Consider the following 26,802-nt stretch of genomic DNA (forward strand, 5'->3'; position numbering starts at 1 on the left):
TGGGATGCAGGGCACCAAGCCCCTAGACTGCATACAGCACAGGGACCCTGGGCCCAGCCCTTGAAACCTCCTAGGTCTCCAGGCCTATGATGGGAGGGGCTACTGTGAAGACCTCTGACATGCCCTGGAGACATTTTTTCCATTGTCTTGGGGATTAACATTTGTCTCCTTGTTGCTTATGCAAATTTCTGCAACCAGCTTGAATTTTTCCTCAGAAAATGGGATTTTCTTTTCTATTGCATTATCAGGCTGCAAATTTTCCAAACTTTCATGTTTTCCTTCCCTTATAAAACAACGCCTTTAACAGCACCCAAGTCACCTCTTGAATGCTTTGCTGCTTAGAAATTTCTTCTGCCAGACACCCTAAATCATTTCTCTCAAGTTCAAAGTTCCACAAATCTCTAGGGCAGGGGCAAAATGCCACCAGTCTCTTTGCTGAAACATAACAAGAGTCACCTTTGCTCCAGTTCCCAACAAGTTTCTCATTTCCACTGAGACCACATCAACCTGGACTTTATTGTCCATATCACTATCAGCATTTTGGGCAAAGCCACTCGTCAAGTCTCTTGGAAGTTCCAAACTTTCCTACATTTTCCCGTCTTCTTTTGAGCCCTCCAAACTGTTCTATCCCCTGCCTATTACCCAGTTCCAATTTCGCTTCCACATTTTAAGTATCTTTTCAGCAGCACCCCACTCCTGGTACCAATTTACTATATTAGTCCATTTTCACGCTGCTGATAAGGACATACTCAAGACTGGGAAGAAAAGAGGTTTCAGTGGACTTACAGATCTATGTGGCTAGGGAGGCCTCACAATCATGGCAGAAGGCAAGGAGGAGCAAGTCATGTCTTACATGGATAACAGCAGGCAAAGAGTGAGAGAGCTTGTGCAGGAGAATTCCTCTTTTTTAAACCCTCAGACCTAATGAGACTTATTCACTATCACAAGAACAGCACCGGAAAGACCTGCCCCCATGATTCAGTTACCTCCCACTAGGTTCCTCCCACAACATGTGGGAGTTATGAGAGTGCAATTCAAGATAAGATTTGGGTGGGGACACAGCCAAACCATATCAGCCGTGTTTATAAGGTGCCTTTTTTATGTTCTCTTTTCTTTGTTTTTTCTTCATTTATTAAGGTGCTTCTAACTCTGTTCATTGACTTATTAATTTTGGTAATTGTTAATAGTTTAACCAAAACTACTAACCAAGTGTTTTTTTTCCTCCAGTTTTAGAATTTCTAGTGTGTGTGTGTGTGTGTGTGTGTGTGTGTTTCCTCCCAGATTTGCACTGAACAGTTTCCAATAGTGGAAAAAAATTTCTTTTAAACAAATAATTTTATAATTTACCTGGTAATTCTCTCTCAAGTTTCTGTTACATGTTGTTAATGTCATTTCTTGTTCACGTTGGCCGTTTTCTTAGTGTACTATTATATTTCAATGAATACTGGATGCTGTGTTTGGAAAATTATTTCTAGAAATAATTTGGGGTCTAGTGTAATGTTATCATCCTCTAGAAAGGATTTTTGTTTGCTTCTGCCAGATGCCTGAGGGCACTAGCAATCCTGGATCATCTTAATCCAATTTAAGGTTTTAAAATTTTCTGGGCTACTAAATGACTTAAAGCTGGGCTACATTTTATATCATTCATTTTCCTATTTATATTGAACATTTAGCACCATGGTGAGAAGACTTCATATAAACCATGCCTGAATGGGTATGGTATTAGATACTGATCTTAGAAGGTATTTAGAAAAGCTAGACAAGAAATTAATGATGAGGAGTGGCCAAAATACTACGTTTTAAATATATGCTGTATTTAAGAAGAGGAAGACAGATGCAATGAAGAACAACTTTATTACTGTCAGTTATTGTCCACTGTGTACTTCCGGAGTGGTGAATTTAAAAATAAGTCTTAGTGGTAAAACACATGAAATGTTTGTAAAATATATTTTGTGAAATGCTTATGTGTCCCAGCAGAGGGCATCTTAACATAATGAATCCAGGCCCACTGCTTTTCTATGAAGGAAGATGGTTTTAAGACATGGCTTTGCTGTATTATTGTACTGTTTTATCATAGTGTTAAGACCAGGAAAAGACTTTAATTTGACTCCTTCGTGTGGCACATGTGGAAAGTGAGACACAGCTGGTAGAAATGACTTACCATTTGATCATTTAATATTCAATTATTGAGGAATTATAATGTATAGTACATATATGTAACCTATGTAGATACTATGTACGAGGCAGGCAAGAGTTTGCTTCTTAGGAGTGCAAAAGGCTTATTGGGGGGAAAAAAAGTTTGTTTCTGAAGGAGCTTTCATCCAGTGGTGGGGGAGAGCTACCAATAATAAAGTAAAATAATTTGAGAAAGCATTGGATGCTCTGAATAAAATAATGAGGGAAGGTAATGGAGAGAGGACAGCAGATTGCTGCTAGTTTGGGTGGTCTGAGAAGGCTTCTCTTAGGAGGCAGGTTGTGACTGACAGGCAGTTAGGTATCAGCAAAGGGAAGTGCATTTCAGACTGAGAAACATTGAAAGCAAGGACTTGCAGATGGGAAATGGGAAGGAGGCCAGTGTGGTTGAAGCCTTGTGAGGCAGGCATGAGTCAGACCACCCAGGGCCTAGGGGCTGTGTGTGGTAAAGAATTTCGAGAGGCAGCAGAGCACAGTGCTTACCTGCCCAGGCTCTGGAATCAGGCTTCCTGGGTTGGAATCCCAACTCCACTTAACCAGCGTGGGGATTTTTCTGAGGAGCTGGTCTGTAGCATTCATCATATCTGAAAGGTGACCCAGAAAAGGTAACTGACCATTCACTATATTGTGTTGCCCGTCAGAAACACTTCTAATTCTCTGCAGCACAGACAGCCCTTGATTATTGTTGATTTTCAAGAAAAAAAAAGTTTATAAGTAGTGCAACTAAATGAAATCTTCAAGTAATAAAAACAACAGTATCTCAAGTTGGTTGACCTCTTTTAGTATCAATCACCAGTATGTTGTTTGTTGTTGTCATCGTTTTTGAGACAGGGTTTCACTCTGTTGCCCAGACTGGAGTACAGTGGTACAATCACGGCTTACTGCAGCCTCACCCTCCTTGGGCTCAGGTGATCCTCCCACCTCATCCTCCTGGACAGGTGCACGCCACCATGCCCAGCTAATTTTTTAAATTTTTGCAGACATTCCATTTTGCCATGTTGCCCAGGGCTGGTCTTGAACTCCAGGGCTCAAGTGATCCTCCTGCCTTGGCCTCCCAAAGTGTTGGGATTACAGGCGTGAGCCACTGGGCCTAGCCCTAGAGGACTTCTTTTTAAACAAAATTGGATTTATTATTTCATTTTCTTTGAAATGATAAAGGATAGGTTAATAAAGAAGTGGAGAAAGATTCACATGGTATATAGACATAATTAGTATCTTGAGAGTGATAGTTTTGGTAAATTGTCCAGCAAGTAGAAAATACTTGAATATTTGAATCATACAGAGAAGTATCAAGATTGACATAACAAATGCACGTGCACCCACTGCCCAGCTTTGTCAGTTATTACTGCTTTCACATGTTTGCATCAAATGTTTTTTAAGAATAAAAAGTACAGATATGGTTGAAATTCTCAGTGGAACTCTTTCTAATCCTGCTCCCTTCCCTCCCTCCCTCCACTGGGGTAACCAGTATTCTAGATTTGGTCTTTGTCATTCTCTTTTATTTGTCTATATTTGCTATTATGTGTCTGTATGATTAAACAATATTTAGCATTGTTTTGCATGTGTTCAATTTTATATTAATGGTATCACTCTGACACTATGTTTCTGTAATATGTTTATCTCATTCAACATTTTTCTGAGATTCACCCATGTTGATAATGTGGCTGTTTTTATTTTAACTGTTATTTGGTATTCCATTCATTATCTGAGTATTTCTTTTTCTGTTGTTGTTGTTGTTGTTGTTGTTGTTTGAGATGGAGTTTCATTTTGTTGCCCCGGCTGGAGTGAAGTGGCACAATCTCGGCTCACTGCAACCTCTGCCTCCTGTGTTCAAGCAATTCTCCTGCTTCAGCCTCCTGAGTAGCTGGGACTAGAGGCACACACCACCATGCCTGGCTAATTTTTGTATTTTTAGTAGAGATGGGGTTTACCATGTTGGCCAGGCTGGTCTCGAACTCCTGACCTCAAGTGATCTGCCCACCCCAGCCTCCCAAAGTGTTGGGATTACAGGCGTGAGCCACCGCATCCAGCCTGAATATTTCACATATTGGTAGATACTCAGATTGTTTGTAATTTTTTCTGTTTTGACAATGTAGCACAGTAATACATTTTACATTGTGACCCAGAATAAATGAGTACACATATAGCCAAAACTACAATTTTAAATAAATAATACTTAACCCCTACTGCAAATTATATACTCTGTGATATGTTCTAGTCTGTTCTATTTTATTAGAAAACAATACACTCATGAGTCACTGAAAGGTCACACTAGCTGTAGCTTGAAAAGTACTACTGGAGGATATACCCAGGAGGGGAATTGGAGGGCCAAAGATGTCCATTTTCAACTTTACTAGATATTGCTAAATGTCTTTCCAAATCCTGTTCATTTACATCCCCACAAGCAGTGTGCTGTAGTGCCTGTTGCTTCTCATTCTCACCATCGGTGTTACCAGTCTTTTTCATTTTTGCCGATCTGGTAGGTATAAAATGACATCTCAGTGTTGGTTTAATTTGTATTTTTGAGCTAGAGATTCCAGCCAGTGCAGTAAGACAAAATAGAGCACCATTTTGGATCTTTATTGATGTCTCAATTTTCTTTCTTTGCCTATTTCCTGTTTATACCTTTGCCCATTTCCCAACTCAGTTTTTTGGTCTTTTTTCATGTCAATTTGTAAAAATTATTGATATATATTTTGTATTCCTTTCCCAATAATACGTATTGTAATTATTTTCTCCCAGTTTGTTGCCCACCGCATTTATTTTTTTCTTCATGAAGGTTTTTCTTTGTATTATTGTGAAATTTATTAATCTTTTACCTTATAGTTTATCCTTTCGGGATCTTGTTTAAGGAATTCTTCTCTTTATAAAATATTCTATAGTAGTTTATTGTAGAAATTATAATTTTTTTTAATTTTCAATTTTAAAGGTATTTATTTATTTATTTATTTTTTAGAGATAGGATCTCACTCTGTCACCCAGGCTGGAGTGCAGTGATGCAATTATAGTTCTCTGCAGCCTCAAACTCTTAGTCTCAAGTGATCCTCCTGCCTCAGCCTCCCGAGTAGCTAGGACCTCAGGTGTGCAGCACCATGCCTGGTTTTAAATTTTTTTGTAGATATGGAGTCTTGCTATGGTGCCCAGGCTAGTCTTGAACTCCTGGCCTCAAGCAATACTCCTGCCTTGTCCTTCCAAAGTGCTAGATTACAGGCTTTCTTTTGTTTTTCATTGTTTTATTGAGGTTATTGTTTTACATTTAGGCCTTTAATCCACCTGTAATTTATTTTTGTATATAAAGATCTAATTTCATTATTTTTCCATATGGATAACCAGCATCATATATTTAATAGCCCATCCTTTTTTTGTCTTTCTGACACAGGAGGATGTTTATGAAATCTGCAATTCAGTTGCATTGATTTGTCTATCCCTGAGTCAGTTCCACACTAGTTTAATGACTATAGTTATGCTCTTATATATTTCATCTCATCCTTCTAATCAGTGGAGATATAACCTTAATGAGTATAGCCTTATAATTATTAATATGTGGTAGGATGAATGCCTTCAAATTCTTAAAATCTTATGAATTGTTTTGGCTATTTTTGGCCATTTGTACTTCTATTTAAATACTGGGATCAGTTTATCAAATTCCACAAAATCCCATGTTGAGAGTTTTATTTGAACTGTATTAAATTTATAAATCAGTCAAATCAAGCAGCTTTATGCACAATAGCCTAAAACTGGAAATAGTCCAAGTATCCATCAGATAGAAGAATAGATAAACAAACTGGTTTATCCAAACAATGGAATATTACTTGGCAACAAAAAGGAACAAACAACTGATTCATGTGGCAGCACGGATGAATCTAGAAACATTATTCTAAGTGAAAGAAGTTTTAAGTGAAAGAGTATTTACTATATGATTCCATTTATTTAAAGCTCTAGAATAGGCAAAACTCTATAGTGAAAAAAAAGAATACTAGGTATTGCTGAGAAGTAAGGATGGGAATTGACTGAGAAGGGACATGAAAGGACTTTCTGGAGTGATATTATAGGTCTTGAGTTTCCTTTCCTTTCCCCTCCCCTCCCCTCCCCTCTCCTTTTTTGAGATGGAGTCTTGCTCTTTCACCCAGGCTGGAGTGCAGTGGAGTGATCTTGGCTCACTGCAGCCTCCTCCTCCCAGATTCAAGCGATTTGCCTGCCTCAGCCTCCTGAGTAGCTGGGACTACAGACGTGCGCCACCATGCCCAGCTAATTTTGTATTTTTAGTAGAGATGGGGTTTCACCATGTTGGCCAGGCTGGTCTCAAACTCCTGACCTCAGGTGATCCTCCCACCTCAGCCTCCCAAAGTGCTGAGATTATAGGTGTGAGCCACTGTGCCTGGCCAGATCTTGAGTTTCATGAGTATATACATTTTTAAAATTTATTGAATGTGTACTTGGATTTGTATATTTCATTATATGCAAATTTTACCTCAAAAGAAAATAATTATAAAATATTGAACTCTAGCTAATGCTATGCCTGCTGAAGTATTTAGGGGGATCATATTGATATTCGCAGTTTGCTTTGAAACACATTTTTAAAACCCCAATGTGAGTTGATGAATGGATAGAAAGATGGATAGATATGTATAATAAGATGTTAAAATTCAACCTTGCACATAAGTTTTTAAGTTTTCATAATAAAATATTGGACTTCTACAACTCAGCTGCAAGAAACCAAATAACTCAATATAAAAAATGGGCAAGGGACTCGCATAGATATCTCTGTAAGGAAGACATGCAAATCACCAACAGGTTAGATGCTCAACTATTATCAAAAATATAAACTAGTGGCATTGAGGTTGTAGAGCAACTGGAACCCTTATATACTGTTGGTGGGAATGTACGGTGGTCCAGCCGCTATGGAAAACAGCATGGAGATTCCTTGAAAAAATTAAAAATAGAACTACCATATATGATCCTGGTGTCTCACTTCTGGGCATTTATCCAACAGAATTGAAATCAGGACCCCAAAGAGATATCTGCACTCCCTTGTTCATTGTTGTATTATTCACAATAGCAAGATGTGAAAATAGCCTAAATGCCCATCAGTGAATGAATGGCTAAAGCAAATGTGATCTGTGTGTACAATGGAACATTATTCACCCTTAAAAACACAAGGAAATGCTGTCATATGTGACAACATGGTTCAACCTTGGGGACATTATGATAAGTGAAACAAACCAGTCATAGAAAGACAAATACTGCATGATTCTACTTATAGAAGGTATCTAAAATAGTCATAGAAACAGAGGAGAATGGTGGTTGCCAGGGCCTGGGGTGAGGGACAGATGGGGAGTTGCTCTTCAGTGATGCAAGGGGAATAAGTTCTAGATAGCCGTACAACATTGGGCTTATAGTTGGCAATGATGTGTTGTACACTTTACATTTTAAGAGAGTAGATAACAAACATGTTAAGTGTTCTTACCACAATTTTGAAAAATAAGTAAAATGTTGGGAAATGCAGCAATAAAATTTTTTCTGTAACAGCTATTTATGATGGAAAGAAAGGTAAAAAGCAGTTGCTTATTTTTTATTTGCTTTGAGGTTCTTTAGGGGGGTTTATTTAAGTCAGGCTGATTATATTACTAACAACATGTAGAAAAATTCATTTAGGTTTACAGGGAGGTTTATTTGAGCCACTTAGAATATATATGCCAATATACAGATGAGCAATTAAATTTAATTTTTATTTAAGCCTTTTACAAGATTCACAAGGATAAAGGTAAAATGTCTTTTAAAAAAGATTGTCTTTGATATGTTGAGGTCCCAGGAATCAGAGACTTCAGTAGTTCCTTTGAGTCTACCCTCCATGTACCGTTCAAAAGACAAAACAAGACATTATACATTAGTTTTAGGGCAAGCCAGACTAACTTTTATTAACATTTTCTCAGAGTGGCAAAGTTATCTTTTTTCTGCTAGAATGCCTTCATCAGCTTGACCTTGTGTTGAACATCTCCATTTTTGGCACAATTCCCAGATGTAGAAGAAAATTTTTTCAATTAAGATGGTATTCATTCAGATACTCCTTTAGGTGTTGTTGGAGTTCCAAATGTGAGTGATTATCTCCAACTTCCTTAACTTGGCATTGTCTTGGAGTAATGGAAACAGGGGCACAGGGATAGAAGTAAATATTGAAATCTGTACATTTTTTCAATTTTGGCAAGCTTCTCCTCTTAGTGCTGCAATTTTTCCTAGCCCCTCTAAGAATATTGCCTTAACAGTATGGACATGCTGGCAAAACAAAGCCAAACAAAAACAACATTATACAAAATTCAAACTAGTGTGTGGTGGGGAGGTGTAAGTCATTTGCTTTTTTAAAAGATTCATTGTATGTTTTGTTGGTAAATCACAATATGAATCATGATAAACAATAGTGAAGTATATTGATAATAACAGGATCATTCTACATTTACCGACAACATATTAGGAAAGCAGTGCTACCTTTTTTGTACCTTTAATTGTTTCTGTCTTGAACAGCTTACAGGCAGCTGCCTAATCTCAGTACATACGTTATTATTTCAGGTCCTGTGGGAATGGCCGCTGCTGCTGCTGTGGCAACAGGAAAGAAACGGAAACGGCCTCATGTATTTGAGTCTAATCCATCTATCCGGAAGAGGCAACAAACACGTTTGCTTCGGTGAGGGCTCCCTTATCCATATTGTTACTATTCCTCAAATACTTCCTGTGGATGACAGACTTAGAACATATGTGATGAGGTTTGTCAAGGATGCTTGGTTCGATTCCTTGATGACAGATGTAGACTTAAAAGTATTCTTACAAAATTAAATACATGAAAACAAAGAAATATGATTTAACTGATATGTAATATCACATTAATTCATTCAGAAAAGTTGTATTCCTGCTATGTGCAAGCCATTGTTGTAGACATTGGGCATGGAAGAGTGAACAAAACGAATTGCCTTAAAGAGCTTGTATTCTGCCAGAGGGGGAAAGAAAAAAAGCAATACGCAATATGTCAGGTGATGATAAGTGCAATGGGAAAAAAATACAGTGGAGTAAGGAAAATAGAAAAGTCAGGAGGTAGGGGGATATAGTCAGTTTTCTCTTTTACGGGGATAGTTTGGGAAATCCTTTTTGATAAGGCAGCCTTTGAACAGAGACTGGAAGACGCTGAAAGAACACACATGTTGATGCTGGGGGGAAGAACATCTCAGGCAGGGTGAGTAGCAAGAGCAAAGGCCCCAAGGTGTGAACGTGGTAGTTGTGTTTGAGGAACAGGCAGGGAGATATGAGAGGATGTTCAGAGTAGTAGAGAAGAGCCACACCAGGAGATCTTTTTTTTTTTTTTTTTTGATAGATGTGGTCTTGCTATGTTGTATAGGCTGGTGTGGGACTCCTGGCCTCAAGTGATCCTCATGCCTCAGCCCCAAAATGCTGGGATTACAGGTGTGGGTCACTTCACCCGGCCTAGGAGATCTTATAGTCTAATATCAGGGGCTTGACTCTTACTCTGAGTGAGATGAGATGTCAGTGTAGGCTTTTGACCAGAGCAATAGTATCATCTGACTTGTATTTTTAAAGAATCATTCAGGCTACTGTGTTGAGAATAGACTCTGGGGATACAAGAATGGAATCAGGGAGACCAATTAGGTGGTGATTATAGTAATCTAGGCCAGAAATGATAGTGTCTTAAAACCAACATGGCAGCAGCATGGGTAGTAAGAAGTGATCAGGTTCTAGATGTATTTCGAAAGTCAACTCATCATGATTCATTGATGTGGAGTGTGAGAGAAAAAAAAGGAGTGATGGGTGATTTTTGGTCTGATTACTAGGATTGCGATGACGTTTACTGGAGGAGGAATGAGCATGACAGTGAGGGTGAGGCAGAATCAGGAATTTGGTTTTGGACATGGTAAGTTTGTGATGCCTCTAACCATTAAGCGGACATACAAAATAAGCAGTTGGATATATGAGTCTGGAATTCAAATGAGAGGCCTTAGCTGAAGATATTATAAGCGTATAGGTAGTATTTAGAACTAGGAGACTGGATGAGGTCACTTAGGGAGTGAGTATGGACTGAGGCCTGAAGCGCTCCACCTTTTAGAGGTTAGAGAGATGAAAGGAAGCAGCAAAAGAGTCTAAGAAGCAACCAGTGAGTCAGGAAACAAACCAAGAGAGTGGTATCCTGGAAACCAGGTACAAAAAGTGTGTCAGGAAGGAGAGCGTGTGATCAGCTATCAAATGCTGCTGACGGGTTGAAAAAGATGCCAACTGACCATTAGATTTAGTAACATGGAGTTCACGATTGAACTTGACAAGAGTGTATTCAAAGGAGTGGTTAGGGTGAAAAGATTGGAATAGCTTTAAGAGAGAATTGGGAGAGGGGAATTGGAGACAGTGAGTATAAACCATTGTTTCAAGGAATTCCATCAGATTTCTTGTTTGATAAGTGGTCCTTTGCTCACCACTTTTCAGAATTCTGAAACGTAGAACTTTGAAATCATCTCCTATGATTTCAGAGGGAAGAGGCAGTGTTTCTGTTTCATCCATTGTTACTATATTTTAAAAAGCTGTTTTTGGATTGATGGGTGCAGCAGACCACCATGTCACATGTATACCTTTGTAACAAACCTGCACATTCTGCACATGTATCCCAGAACTTAAAGTAAAATTAAAAAAAAAAATTTTTTTTAAGCTGTTTTTGGCTGGGCATGGTGGCTCATGCCTATAATCCCAGCACTTTGGGAGACCGAGGTGGGCAGATCACCTGAGGTCGGGAGTTCGAGACCAGCTCGGCCAACGTGGTGAAACCCCATCTCTACTAAAATTACAAAATATAAGCCAGGCATGGTGGCAGGTGCCTACAATCCCAGATAGTCGGGAAGCTGAGGCAGGAGAATAGCTTTAACCCAGGAGGTGGAGGCTGCAGTGAGCCAAGATCACACCACTGCACTCTAGCCTAGGGACAGAGTGAAACTCCATCTAAAAAAAAAAAAAAAAAAAAGCTGTTTTCATTTCATCCTCACTTGTGAAATACTGTAGGACTAAGAATAATTGTTTATATCACAATGAAAATATGAAGCTACAACATTTTAAAAGCATAGGTATACCTCGGAGATATTGCAGGTTTGGTTCCAGACCACTGTAATAAAGCAAGTATCACAATAAGTCACGGAAATTTTTTGGTTTCTCAGTGCATAAAAAAGTTGTGTTAACACTATACTCTGTTAAATGTTGCAGTGGTATTATATCTAAAAAAAAAGCAATGTACATACCGTAATTTTAAAATACTTTTTTTTTTGGAGACAGAGTCTAGCTCTGTTGTCCAGGCTAGAGTGCAGTGGTGTGATCATGGTTCACTGCAGCCTCAATCTCCTGGGCTCAAGTGATCCTCTCACTTAGCCTCCCAAGTAGTTGGGACAATAGGTGCATGTCACCATACCTGGCAAATTTTTTCTTCTTTTTGTAAAGACGGGGTCTCACTATGTTGCCCAGGCTGGGCTTGAACTCCTGGGCTCAAGCAATCCTCCCGCCTCAACCTCCCAAAGTGCTGAGATTACAGGTGTGAGCCACTGGGCCTGACCACTAAAACACTTAATTGCTAAAAGATGCTAGTGCTCATCTGAGCCTGCAGTGACTCGTAATCTTATTGCTGGTTGAAGGTCTTGCCTCGATGTTGATGACTGCTGACTGATCAAGGTGGTTGTTGCTGAAGGTTGGGGTAGCTGTGGCAATTTCATAAAAATAAGACAACAAATTTTGCCGTATCGATTGACTTCCTTTCGTGAACGATTTCTCTGTAACATGTGATGCTGTTTGATAGCATTTTACCCACAGTAAAACTTTCAAAATTAGAGTTAATCCCCTCCAACTCTGCTGCTGCTTCATCAGTTCAGTTTGTGTAATATTCTAAATCTTTTATTGTCATTTCAACAATATTCATAACATCTTCATCAGGAGTAGATTTCATCTCAGGAAACCACTTTCTTTGCTCATCAATAAGAAGCACCTCTCATCCATTCGAATTTTATCATGATATTGTAGCAATTCAGTCCCGTTTTCAGGGTCCACTTTTAATTCTGGTTCTTTTACTGTTTCTACTACATCCGCAGTTACTTCCTCCACTGAAGTGTTGAACTCCTTAAAGTCATCCATGAGGCTTGGAATCAAGTTCTTCCAAACTTCCATTAATGTTGATAGTTAGACCTCCTCCCATGTACTTGTACATGAATTACAAGTACTCTTAATGGCATCTTGAATGGTGAATCCATTCTAGAAGGTTTTCAATGTATTTTACCCATATCCATCAGAGGAATCACTATAGCAGCTATATCCTTTCAAAATGTATTTCTTACATAATAAGACCTGAATGTTGAAATGACTCCTTGATCCATGGGCTGCAGAATGCATGTTATCTTAGCAGGCATGAAAACAGCATTAATCTCCTTGTACGTCTCCATTAGAGCTCTCGGGTGACTAGGTGCGTTGTCAGTATGCAACAATAGTTTGAAAGGAATTTTTTTTTCTGAGCAGTGGGTCTCAACAATGGGCTTAAAATATTCCATAAACCATGCTGTAAACAGATGTACTGCCATCCAGGTTTTATTGTTCTATTTATAGAGGACAGGCAGAGTAGATTTGGCATGAGTTTTAAAGGACCCTAAAGTCACTAGCTGCATTAGCCCCTAACAAGAGAGTCAGCCTGTCCTTTGAAGCTTCGAAACCTGGCATTGACTTCTCCTCTCTAGCTAGGGAAGTCCTAGATGGTATCTTCTTCCAGTAGAAGGCTGTTTTGTCTACATTGAGAATCTGTTGTTTAGTGTAGCCACTTAGCTAGATCTTCTGGATAACTTGCTCCAGCTTCTACATCAGCACTTGCAGCTTCACTTTGTACTTTTATGTAATAGAGATGGCTTCTTTTCCTTGAACCTCATGAACCAACCTCTGAAAGAGTCAGGGCTTTGCTCTGCATTAGACTTTGGCCTATGGGAATGTTGTGGCTGGTTTGATCTTTTATCCAGACCACTGAAACTTCTCCATATCAGCAATAAAACTGTTTTGCTTTCTTATCATTTGTGTGTTCATTGGAGTAGCACTTGTAATTTCCCTCAAGGACTTTTCTTTGCATTAACAACATGGCCAACTGTTTGGCACAAGCGGCCTTGCTGTCAGCCTGTCTTGGCTTTCGACATGTCTTCCTCACTAAGCTTAGTCATGTCTAGCTTTTGATTAAAAGTGAGAGATGTGCGACTCTTCCTTAAACTTGAACACTTAGAGGCCATTGTAGGGTTATCAGTTGGCCTAATTTCAATACTGTGTCTCAGGGAACAGGAAGGCCTGAGGAGAGGGAGAGAGGCAGGAAACAGTTGGTCAGTGGGGCATTCAGAACACACACATTTATCAGTTAAGTTTGCCATCTTTTGTGGGCACCGTTTGTGGTGCCCCAAAACAATTAAAATAGTAACATCAAAGATCACTGATCACAGATCACTGTAACAGATTATAATAATGAAGAAGTTTGAAATATTACTAGAGTTACCAAAATGTGACACAGAGACACGAAGTGAGCACATGCTGTTGGAAGAAAATGGCACTGATCAACTTGCTTGACATAGGATTGCCACAAACCTTTAATTTGTTTTAAAGAAAGATCCCGGACAGTGTCTGTGAAACACAAAATAACAAAGCACAATAAAACTAGGTATGCTTGTAGTATTTTTGGACAAAATTATCTCAATGAAATATAAACAATGAGATACAGACAATAATCAATAAAAGATGGTAAAATCAAATCATTTGAGCCCCTTTTATTAAGCATGGAGATGATATAATAAATTCTGTAAGAGCACATCTTGGTTGTAATTTTTTTTTTTTGAGACAGAGTCTCGCTCTGTTGCCCAGGCTGGAGTGCAGTGGCACCATCTTGGTTCACTGCAACTTCCACCTCCTGAATTCAAGCAATTCTCATGCCTCAGCCTCCCAATAATCTAGGATTACAGGCGTGTGCCACCATGTCTGGCTAATGTTTTTGTATTTTTAGTAGAGACGGGCTTTGCACCATGTTGGCCAGGCTGGTCTCGATCTCCTGGCCTCAAGTGATCCGCCCGCCTCGGCCTCCCAAAGTGCTGGGATTACAACAGGCATGAGCCACCATGCCTGGCCAGTTGTAATCTTTATAGTTGTAATCTTTATAATTGTTAGTAGCAGTAAGTGATGTTGCTCAGATCAAGAAGAATGATACCATGTTCAAAATTGTGTCATGGCTATGTCCCAAGGCAAAACCTTCAGTTGAGCCTTCTATCAGTAGTCTTTAAGAAAAAGGTATGTACATATTTCTGCTGAATAGGATAGCAAACCTCACATTCCCACATTTTACGTGAAAGAGCATATCTGATCAGAATAAACTGTCTTAAGTCATTTGTGTCTATGTCACTATAATTTCTGTCTTTAAAACTTTTTATTCTTGTTTCCTTTTCTGATTCAGGAAACTTCGAGCCACATTAGATGAATATACTACTCGCGTGGGACAGCAAGCTATTGTCCTCTGTATCTCACCCTCCAAACCTAACCCTGTCTTTAAAGTGTTTGGTGCAGCACCTTTGGAGAATGTGGTAAGTCAGAACCAAGCTGTTCTCGTTTGCCCTTTGCTTTTTGTCGGCTGCTTCCATTCTTCTGATCCTCTGTCAAGTATAACAGTTGGCATTTCTGTTACCCCCTAATCCAGGCATGGGAGTGGGGACTAGTTTTCGGACTGCTTTATGCATATCAAAACAAAACGATCATTATTGTTTTTACTTCTATGTCAAGATATTTTACCTCCCCAGATGCAATGGGTGGCTGGGGGAAGGGGGAAGGGACGGGGAAACAAGGTGTTTTGTTTGTTAGGAAACCAGTGCAGGATTTTGTAAGAAAATTATTGATTTATATCAGAAACAAAATAGTAGATAATTCCAAGGTGTCAACTTCCTGAGGGAAACCTCGGGGCATTTTATTGATCAGTTATTTGAGTTACATATTTGAAATCTCTTACATTTATCAAAGAATTTATTTAATACTCTGCTCCAAATATAGAACTATATTTGAACATTTTGATTGTATAACTATCCAGAGCTAATTTTATAAAAATAGTCTTTTGCCCCTGCATACTTACACAATAGGAACTATTCTTTCTCAGGCCAAATTAACTGTGAATCATTAGTAAAGTAATGATATGTAAAGATTTAAATTGCATTTTGTTTTTATTAGGATAAAATTTATTAGCTTAAAATGACATTTAGTAGATGTCTCCTGTATTGAATATAGGCATTTTTTGAGTTCAGAATTAGTAATCAATTGATCGAAATTCTGTTTGTTGTATTTTTTTCACACCATCTTCCTGTCCCTGAAATGTTGTGGGTGTTTCTTAACATTTTTTTTTTTTTTTTTGAGTTTTTCCAAAAATTCCTGAAGCCCTACAATTAGGATGTGTTAGGACCTTTCCTTAGAAGAATACAGTAGAAGGCTCCTAGTTCAAAATGGTGCCTGAGAAATAGCCTTTACTGTCACACTGTTGACAAACATGAAATCTGGGCATTTCTTCTCTTCTTTAGTACTGAAAATCTAAAACAATACTGCTACTGATAGTAGTAAAGATGATGCAATCTATGAAAAAGATTCATCTAGAAGACTCAGAAAAATACTTCAGAAAATTACTCACGGCAAAAAAATCTTTTTAAGTTTTGGGAAACTGTTGAAGTCCTCCATAGAATACAAGAAGATATAGACTCTGTTAAACAGGATACACTAGACTGAGATAAAAAGCATTTTACCTTTGACTGACATTGATAAATACAGGTTAGGGACTGCAAGTACCAGTAAAATTAGAAGCAGAATATATCTTCCAGAGCACTGAAGAAAAAAAAACAAAACCAAGTCTCTGTATAAAAGATAGAAAACAAGGAAGAAATGTTTAAAAACTAATTAAAATACATAGTCTAGAACATAATAATACAAGTGAGGCCAGTTAATTCTGTTATAAACCATACATATAAATGGATTAAACTGCCTTGTTAAAGGCATAGATGTTCTTTCAGGTTGGAACAGCAATCCAAATCAAGCCTGCCTCTATTCAATGTATGTATCATACTCATAGCCACTCACAAATGTTAAAAGCAGCTGCAAGTAATAGAATCAAGAAAGTGAAAAGACAACATGCAGAGTGGGAGAAATATTTACAAATCATATGTCTGATAAAATTATATAGAGAGTATATAAAGAATTCTGATATGTCTGATAAAAAAACATATATATTGAGAATATATTAAGAATTCTTACAACTCAACAATAAAAAGCAGGCAGATCATGAGGTTAGGAGTTCAAGACCAGCCTGGCCAATATGGTGAAACCCCATCTCTACTAAAAATACAAAAAACTTAGCCGGGCGTGGTGGCGCATGCCTGTAGTCCCAGCTACTTGGGAGGCTGAGGCAGAAGAATCTCTTGAACCCAGGAGGCAGAGGTTGCAGTGAGCCAAGATCATGCCACTGCACTCCAGCCTGGGCAGCACAGCAAGACTCCGTCTCAAAAAAAAAAAAGAAAAAAGAAAACTCAATTTAAAAATAGGCAAAAGGGCCATGCACAGTGGCTCACGCCTGTAATCCTAGCACTTCGGGAGGCCAAGACGGGTGGATCACTTGAAGTCAGGAGTTCAAGACCAGCCTGACCAATATGGTGAAACCCCATCTCTACTGAAAATACAAAAATTAGCCAGACGTGATGGCAGGTGCCTGTAATCCCAGCTACCTGGGAGGCTGAGGCAGGAAAATCTCTTGAACCCAGGAGGCAGGGGTTGCAGTGAGCCGAGATCACATGCCACTGCACTCCAGCCTGGGCAACAAAGTGAGACTCTGTCTCAAAAAAATAATAATAATAAAAATAAAAATAGGCAAAAGATCTGAATAGATATTTCTTCAAAGAAGATATAGAAATGGCCAAGAAGCAATCTCTCAAAATGTTAAAAGTAGAGTTGCCATGTGTCCTAGCAGTTCCATTCCTAAGTTATACCCAAGAGAACTGAAAACATATGTTCACACACAAACTTATATACAGTGTTTATAGCAGCATTATTTATAATTTCCAAAAAGTGGAAACAACTCAAATGTTCATCGCTGATGAATGGATAAATAAAATGTGGTATATCCATAGGATGGAATATTATTCAGCAGGAAAAAGGGAAGAAGTACTGATATTATACTACAGCATGGATGAGCCTTTAAAACATTGTGCTAAGCAAAAGAACCCAGTCACAAAAAATCACGTATTGTATGATTCCATTTATATGCAATGTCCAGGATAGATAAATCTTATTTATAGAGAGAGAGTGGATTAGTGGTTGCCAGAAACTGGGGAAGGGGAAGAGAGTGACAGCCAGTGGGCATGGGGTTTCTTTTACGGGGAATGAAATGGCCTAAAATTAGATTTTGGTGATAACTTTAGGACCCTATGAGTATAAAATCTTACCCTTTAAATGGGTGAATTGTATGGTATGGCAAACTGAACAATGACCCCCAGAGATGTGCCCGTCCCCATCCCTGGAACCTGTGACTGTTACCTTATACAGCAAAAGTGCAGTTGTAATTAAGTTAAGGGTCTTGAGATGGGGAGATTATTCTCGATTATCCAGGTAGGCCCTAAATGTAATCACAAGTATCTTTATAAGAGGGAAACAAAGGGAGATTGGCATAGAAGTAGATGTGTTGGTGGAAGCAAGAGGTTGGATGCAAGGAGGGGGTCCAGACACAGTGATACAGGCTAGACAGAAGCTAGACAAGGCAAAGAAACAATTCTCTCTTAGAGATGCTCCCTTAGAGCCTGCAGAAGGACCCGGCCCTGCCAACACCTTGACTTCAGCCAAGTGAAACCAAGAAAATAAATTTGTATGGGTTTAAACCACCCAGTTTGTGGTGATTTGTGGGGATTTGTGGGAGCCATAGGAAACAAATACATATGATGTGTGAACTATGTATCAGTAAAGCTGTTACAAATGTTAAATGTAAAATAACAGGCAAAAGTTTGTCAGAAAAATGCCTACAAAAATAAATCATGGATCACAGCATTAATATCAGACAAAGCCTAATTGTCAAGGCAGAAAAGTATTAACTGACAACCAGGGGTCATTTAGTATTGATAATAAGTATTTATTTATTTATTTAGAGACAGGGTCTCACTCTGTTGCCCAGGTTATAGTGGCGCAATCTCAGCTCACTGCAATCTCCTCCTCTTGGGTTCAAGCGATCCTCCCGCCTCAGCCTCCTGAATAGCTGGGACTACAGGCAGGTGCCACCACGCCCAGCTAAGATAAGAAGTACATATTTATCATGAACCTTTATATTCTTCAAATAACTTTAAAGCAAAACATGGGGCCAGGTGCAGTGTCTCATGCCTGTAATCCCAGCACTTTGGAAGGCTGAGGTGGGAGGATTGCTTGAGGCCAAGAGTTCAAGACAAGCCTGGGCAACATAGTAGGACCTCATCTCTACCAAAAAAAAAAAAAAAAAAAAAAGCCAGGCATACTGGCCCACATCTGTACTCCCAGCTGCTTGGGAGGCTGAGGCAGGAGGATTGCTTGAGCCCAGGAGATCAAGGCTGCAGTGAGCCATAATGATGCCACTGCACTCCAGCCTGGGTGACAGAGTGAGACCCTGTCTCAATCAGTTAGTCAATCAGTCAATCAGACATATATACATACCAAAGCATGTAGATCAAAAAGTTAGAAATGTAGGGAAAAAAGATAGTTAAAACCCACAATGGGGCTGGGCACGGTGGCACATATGTATAATCCCAGCACTTTGGGAGCTGAGGCAGGAGGATTGGTTGAGGCCAGGAGTTTGAGACTAGCCCAGGCAACATAATGAGACTTCATCTCTACAAAAAATTTAAAAATTAGCTAGATGTGGTAGCACATGCTTATAATCTTAGCTTCTTGGGAGGCTGAGATGGGAAGATTGCTTGAGCCCAGAGGTCAAGTCTGCAGTGAGCTGTGATTGCACCACTGCACTCTAGCCTGGATGACAGAGCAAGACCCTGTCCCAAAGGAAAAAAAAAAAAAAAACCCGCAATGATAGTAAGAGGATTTACTATCCTTGCTAGATCAACAAAGCAAAATATAAACAAGAATATAGAGATCTGAATAACAGATTTAATAAGGTTGACAGTCTAGGCAACATAGCAAGACCCCCCTCTACAAAAAAATGTAAAAAAAAAAGGATCTGGGTGTGGTGGTGTGCACTTGTAATCTCAGCTATTTGGGATGCTGAGGCAGGAGGATTACTTGAGCCTAGGAGTTCAAGGATGCAGTGAACTATGATTATTCCACTGTGCTCCAGCCTGGGTGACAGAGTGAGACAATGGCTCAAAAAACAAACAAAAGAAGCTGATACAATAGATACAGGAGCATTGACACCTTACAAGGGGATAATATATCATATTTGAAAAATTACATAAATGGATTATAAGAATTGACCATTTATCATTACCAGGCCCCAAAGAATTTTCTTTTTTTGAAACAAGATCTTGTTCTGTTGCCCAGGCTGGAGTGCAGTGGTGCAGTCTCAGCTCACTGCAACCTCCACCTCACCAGTTCAAACAGTTCTCCTGCCTCAGCCTCCTGAGTAGCTGGCTAATTTTTATATTTTTAGTAGAGACAGAGTTTCACCATGTTGGCCGGGCTGGTCTTGAACTACTGACCTCAAGTGATTCACCTGCCTTGGCCTCCCAAAGTGTTGGGATTATAGGTGTGAGCCACCAGCCCTGGCCCCAGAGAATATTTTCTGATCATAGTGCAGAAAATTCAGAATTTTAGAATTTCAAAAGACAAGAAAAAAATTTCAATTATGTGGAATGTGTGTGTGTGTGTGTGTGTGTGTGTGTGTGTGTGTGTGACTTGCTCTGTTGCCCAGGCTAGAGTGCAATGGTGCGATCTTGGCTCACTGCAACCTCTGCTTCCCGGGTTCAAGTGATTCTCCCTGCTTCAGTCTCCTGAGTAGATGGGATTACAGGTGTGTGCCACCATGCCCGGCTATTTTTTATGTTTTTACTAGAGACGGGGTTTCACCATGTTGGCCAGGCTGGTCTCAAACTCCTGACCTCAGGTGATCCACCTGCCTCGGCTTCCCAAAGTGCTGGGATTACAGGCATGAGCCACCACAACTGGCCGGATTCTTTTTTTTTTTTTTTTTGAGATGGAGTCTCACTCTGTCACCCAGCCTAGAGTGCAGTGGTGCGATCTCGGCTCACCGCAGCCTTTGCCTCCCAGGTTCAAGCAATTCTCTGCCTCAGCCTCCTGAGTAGTTGGGATTACAGGCTCCCACCACCATGCCCGGCTAATTTTTGTATTTTTACTAGAGAGGGTGCTTCACCATGTTGGCCAGGCTGGTCTCGAACTCCTAACCTCAGGTGATCCTCCTGCCTCAGCCTCCCAAAGTGCTGGGATTACAGGCGTGAGCCACCCCTCCTGGCCAGAAATTTTTTAAAGAAAATCTTAATTTACAGGTTATTTAGAAACAAAAATGATAACCAAAAATAAAAACTTAGAAGTTATTATCTAAACTGATACTCAAAGGAATATTCATTGTCTTATTTTCAAAAAAATGTATATGAGAAAGTTGGAAAAGAAACTTCATCTAGCTAAAGAAGGTGGAAAGAGAATAATAAAATAAGTCTAAGAAAAAATAGAATAAATAAACATGTGGAAGAAACGAATGAGTTAGCAAACAGGAAAAGTAGACTTGTTAAATTCAAGAATTGGTTCTATAAAAAGTCTAATAAAACAGAAAAATTGCTACATGCTAATGAGGAAAAGGGAGAAGAAAACAAATATGTAGCTTTAGAAACAAGATAGCTATAATTGCAGGCAAGAAGAGATTGAAAATTATTAGAAAAGGCTATGTATTAATTCTGTTCTTGCAAGTTAAAAACTCAGCCATGTGGATTAACTTAGTAAGAAAATAAAATAACCAGAACACATCCAAACCTCAGTAGAATAAACATTAACCGAAAACCTCAATAGAGTAATAAACATATACAAAATTGGAAAAGTGATTAAAGAACTACATCCCTCAAAGAGACCCTAGGCCCCAATTATTTTGGTTGACTTCTGTTAAACATTTAAGGTACAAATAATTCCCTAATCTTATACCCTAGTCTTATTATAGTCATTTATCATTAATAATCAAATTTTGATTTTCATTTCTCTAATGATTAATGATAAATAATCATAGTCTTTAGGGCAATGAAGAACCGTGGGAGTTGCATGCAATGTGGAAGATACATGGAAAGTAGTATAGTGAAAGCCCCGTTGCTCATGTATTTACTTAGTCAACATATAACTATTTAACACTCTTGGATACAAGGTATGAGATAAGGATTCCATCTGAATCCTTTGGGGTTTCAGAGTTCAAAACTGGGAATCCCAAAGGACTCGGGAAATAAGAGCCCTGAACTGAGACAAGAGAAGAAAGGCAGACACTGGGGCTGGAGAGACAATAGGATGAAGTCAACATAACTTCAGGGGCCACAGCCTTCAGCCTGGCTGGAAGCCAGATGTGCTTCACAGTCACAGGTCTGAGGGCAGCTCTTTATTACATACTTCAGATGACAATATGTTTTTAGTCTCATAGGAACTTGTAGAAAATTAAAAAAATTTTATGAGACCTTCCCAAAGACTCTTCCTTTATCCAGTTAAGCTTTAGGAATACAAAAAAATTATGGTATCTTGTCTGGGACTATTTTTGCAACCCAACTAAAGGCCCAGTGACCTTATAGCAAACATTTTGAAAATTAGCCAAGTACGGTGGCACACACCTGTGATCCCAGATACTTAGGAGGCTGAGGTGGGAGGATCACGAGCTCAGGAATTCGAGGCTGCAGTGAACAAACCTGTGTGACAGAGCAAGACCCTGTTTCAAAAAACAAAACAAAATAAAACTCTAATGGCTCCTGCAAATACCCTAAACACCCTCTATCTCTGGTAATTATAAAATGTTTGTTAATGTGTTACCTGTATATGTATACTTAAAATATTTTATAATATTTCAGCCTGAGCAACATGTAAGACCCTGTCTCATTCAAGTGTGTGTGTATGTGTGTGTGTGTATGAAAAATAAGCAAAAGACCTGGTCCCTATGCTCAGCAGTGTCATGCACTGGTTGTGTATAGTGTATTCTGGGAATAACGGTATAAGTGACACATGTTTATTTGTGTCAGTAGGAATTTAAAGGAGGAAGAGAATTATGGCAAGGATACTTAGGAAGTTTTTTCAGAGCAAGTGGGAATTGAATTGGGCCTAGAAAAATGGAAAATATTTGGATAAGAAGCAGATTTATGTGGTGGCTCATGTCTGTAATCCCAGCACTTTGGGAGGCCTAGGTGGGCAGATCACTTGAGGTCAGGAGTTTGAGACCAGCCTGGCCAACACGTTGAAACCCCGTCTGTACTAAAAATACAAAAAAATAGCTGGACATGGTGGCGGACACCTGTAATCCCAGCTACTCAGGAGGCTGAGGCAGGAGAATCTCTTGAACCCAGGAGATGGAGGTGGCAGTGAGCCGAGATCACACCACTGCACTCCAGCCTAGGTAACAGAGCGGGACTCCATCTCAAAGAAAAAAAAAAAATCTCTAGAAGTTTCAAAGAAAAGAACTTGCTAGATGCCAAGGTGAGTGATGAGGTTAGGCAGCTAAAAAAGGAAGAAGGTGAGCAAAGTTGCTCAGTATAGGACTGCATGGAGGTTGTATGCTGGGAGCTCAAGAGGTGTCATTCACATAGTCTCCAGGGTTAGGCAGGTACAGCTGTATCTGGTGGCTCTGGCAGAGGAGTATTGGAAAAATAAATAATTGGAAAGATTGAAATGCTGGCCAGAGAAACTTGGACTTCGTCCTATAAGAAGTGGGGAACTATAGCAGTTTCTTGAGAAAAAAAAAGATAAATGATAGTGATGTGGCTAAACATACCAGCTTTGGGGCCGGGCACGGTGGCTCACGCTTGTAATCCCAGCACTTTGGGAGGCCGAGGCGGGCGGATCACGAGGTCAGGAGATCGAGACCACGGTGAAACCCCGTCTCTACTAAAAAATACAAAAAATTAGCCGGGCGTGGTGGCGGGCACCTGTAGTCCCAGCTACTCAGAGAGGCTGAGTCAGGAGAATGGTGTGAACCCGGGAGGGGGAGCTTGCAGTGAGCCGAGATTGTGCCACTGCACTCCAGCCTGGGCGACAGAGCGAGACTCCGTCTCAAAAAAAAAAAAACATACCAGCTTTGGAGCTAGATAAAAATTTGTTTGATTTTTGGCTATACTTCTTACTAGTTAACATGATTTAGGGAAAGTTACTTAAGTTTATTAAGCCTCAGTTTTCTTATTTGCAAAATGAGTATAATAATATTTTCCTTATAGAATTATGGTAAGGATTATTTGAGAAAACGCATGTAGTGCTTGGCACAAAGTAAGTGCTCAATAAACAGTGTTTGATGCTAATAAGTGTTTCCAAAATTTCAAATGGCAGTGGTATGCAAGATGAATTGGGGGAAGAGAGTGGCAACTGATTTTGATTTTAAGTGGTTGATTACCTTAGTTGTGAAACCAGTTGACATACTGGTGTGAAGTGACAAAGGCGTAAGCTATGGTTTTTGGAATAGAAGGCTTAAGTTGGAACACAAACCTGTATTTTATCTCATCTGTGACACCATTGATTATAAGATGTGCTATTATTTGTATACTATGAAGAAAGAAAAAACATTGATGCATGTTGACACAATGCTATCACTTAGAATTTTTATTTTCTACTTATTGAAAGAGCTCTTTCAAGGCTTAGTTAGACATAGCTTTTAATCATATATCATTTTTGTATATATATATATTAAAAGGAAAATATAAGTGAAATAAGGTATTCCTAAAACTTCTTCACATTCAGAGTCCAACCCTTTTGAATTACTTCTTGTTTCAGTCATCATTGTCTGTGTTTTTTCATGTAATATTGTCCTCTGTGCCATCATGATAATGGGCAATGCTGTATTTCTTTAAAAAGTGCTCTGTTATTGTCTGATTTTTTCCCCCAAGCAGCAACAGGTTTGATGCAAGTGTTTTTTTTTTTTTTTTAATTTGAGACGGAGTCTTGCCCTGTTGCCCAAGCTGGAGTGCAGTGGTGCAATCTCAGCGCACCGCAACCTCTGCCTCCCAGATTCAAGCAATTCTCCTACCTCAGCCTCCCAAGTAGCTGGGATTACAGGCGCTCACCACCACGCCCAGCTAATTTTTGTATTTTTAGTATAGACAGTGTTTTGCCATGTTGCTCAGGCTGGTCTCGCACTCGTGACCTCAAGTGATCTGCCCGCCTCGGCCTCCCAAAGTGCTGGGATTACAGGCGTGAGCCACTGCGTCTGGCAGTGCTTCTTGATCTTACCAGAAATTGTCATTGGGAAGGTTATAGACAACAGCCAAGATTCACATTCTCTTCTCAAATGGTGCTAAATGATTTGTTGAGTAAAAAGGCCAGGGATAGCAAACATGTTCACATGGCTGCATGATAGCTATGCCCTGTTGTTGCCTTGTCCATAGCAATTTTAAGATGTATCCCAATTTCAGAAGACTGATAAATATGAAAGAAAAATGCATCTCAGAATTGATAGATCAGATAGCATTAAAACATGAGGTCAGTAATTCTGAGAAAGTTACTTTAGTAAGCAAGCGTAGATAGAAATGCTTTGGTTATACCTGAAGTTGTTTTGTTGCAAATTACTTAGGGATGCTCTACTAGCACTAAAAAACAAAGAAACAAACAAAACAAGATGTTTTAAAAGAATTACGTAGCACTGATAAGCTGACTCATAAAAATGGCTGAAATTGTTTGAAACTGGCTAATAAAGAAGTCATAACCTAATGATTTTCCATTTTTGAATGCCAGGTGTTTCTAAAAGCCAGATTAAGTTTGTTTTTATTTTAAAATTATTATTTATTTTGAGACAAAATCTGGCTCTGTCACCCAGGCTGGAGTGGCATCATCTCAGATCACTGCAACCTCCACCTCTTGGGCTTAAGTCATCCTCCTACCTCAGCCTCCCGAGTAGCTGGGACCACAGGTGCACATTACCATGCCCAGCTAATTTTTGTATTTTTAGTAGACACAGGGTCTCACCATGTTGCCTAGGCTGGTCTCAAACTCCTGGGCTCAAGGGATCTGCCTGCATCAACCTCCCAATATGCTGGGATTACAGGTGTGAGTCACTGCACACAGCCTGTTTTTCTAATATGATCATTGTTCCTATTGGCTTATACCTAATAGAAGGATTTAACCTTATAAACCTTAAAGTTCTAAGACCAGAAGCTAGGTGTATTAGTCCGATTTCACACTGCTATAAAGAACTAACTGTGACTGGGTAATTTATAAATAAAAGAGGTTTAATTGACTTATAGTTCCACATGGTAGGGAGGCTTCAGGAAACTTAACAACCATGGCAGAAGGGGAAGCAAGGCACGTCTTACATAGCGGCAGGAGAGAGAGAGACAGAGAGAGACAGGTGCGGGGAGGGAATGCTGGGGGAACTGCCAAACACTTAAACCATCAGCTCTTGTGAGAACTCACTATCACGAGAACAACATGGGAGAAACTGCCCCCATGATCCAGTCACCTCCCACCAGATCCCTCCCTCAACATGTAGGGATTACAATTGAGATGAAATTTGGGTGGGGACATAGAGCCAAACCATATCACTAGGCTTGTAAGATTCATTTGTGTGTGTGTGTGTGAGTAGGCAGCATAAATACTGTCTAGAATACAGAAACATAGCAGAAAATATCCTGTAAAGTTGCTGTGGCAACATCAGCTGCTTATGTTGCAATAAATATAATGGCAATAATTTTTGAAACTTTATTTTTTCTTAGAGACCAGGATACAACTGAATCTCTGGAAAGATATTGAGTCTACCAGTTTGTGCTATTTTTCTGTCATCCCCTTAGTTATTGACCTATTTGGAGGATTCTTCAACTGCAGAAATTGCACCATGTAGCCAGTAATATTGTTTATTTTTCCGGATGCTTGGGGTAGAGTATGGGAATTTTTCTTTTTTAATCCACATAATGAGATATTTATAAGGAAGTATGTAGAGTCCAGCCCACTCAGCAGACAACACAGGATTCAAACATTGTTGGAACTTCATTTTCTCTTCCATTTTTTTCCCTAAAATAGTGCCTTGAGCCCAGAAAGCAAGTTAATTTCCTATCCCACTTGTCACATTTCCATAATTCCATGGCTTGTTTGTTATTCCCAGAGGTATCCTCATCCCCCTTGTGTATTCTCCTAAGTGAATGAACCCATTTTTTCCCCTCCCAAGTTCCAGGCATTCAGATGAACCCATTATATTGGTGGTTGGAGGACCCAGCGTCTGTCCACCCTTTCTGTTCATGCTAGAAGAATGTGTGCATGTCCTGTGTGTTACTGTTAGGTTGAGACATTTCACTGGCAGTAGTGGGAATGCAGACAACGAACAACAATATCTGGTTCTGACCTGGGCTAGAGGTAAAGGCGTCATGGGTTGGAGGTTCACTTCTGTCACCAAGCCCTACCAGAAGCAAGGGAGAT

The 26,802-nt window shown here is 39.5% G+C and overlaps 1 protein-coding gene across 4 annotated transcripts in view; it reads left to right on the plus strand.

Annotated features, from left to right (window-relative positions):
* The window catches only part of NRF1 (nuclear respiratory factor 1), a 143,132-nt gene that overhangs the window by 49,886 nt on the left and 66,444 nt on the right, over positions 1-26,802 (plus strand). For all 4 annotated transcript variants that reach the window (XM_032761720.2, XM_032761719.2, XM_058426662.1 and 1 more), the window contains 2 exons: positions 8,758-8,872; positions 14,681-14,807. In XM_032761720.2, the coding sequence (XP_032617611.1) occupies positions 8,758-8,872; positions 14,681-14,807 (242 nt within the window). The remainder of the gene's footprint in view (positions 1-8,757; positions 8,873-14,680; positions 14,808-26,802) is intronic.

This window comes from Hylobates moloch, unplaced genomic scaffold, assembly GCF_009828535.3.
Source record: "Hylobates moloch isolate HMO894 unplaced genomic scaffold, HMol_V3 SCAFFOLD_1, whole genome shotgun sequence".
NCBI lineage: Eukaryota > Metazoa > Chordata > Mammalia > Primates > Hylobatidae > Hylobates > Hylobates moloch.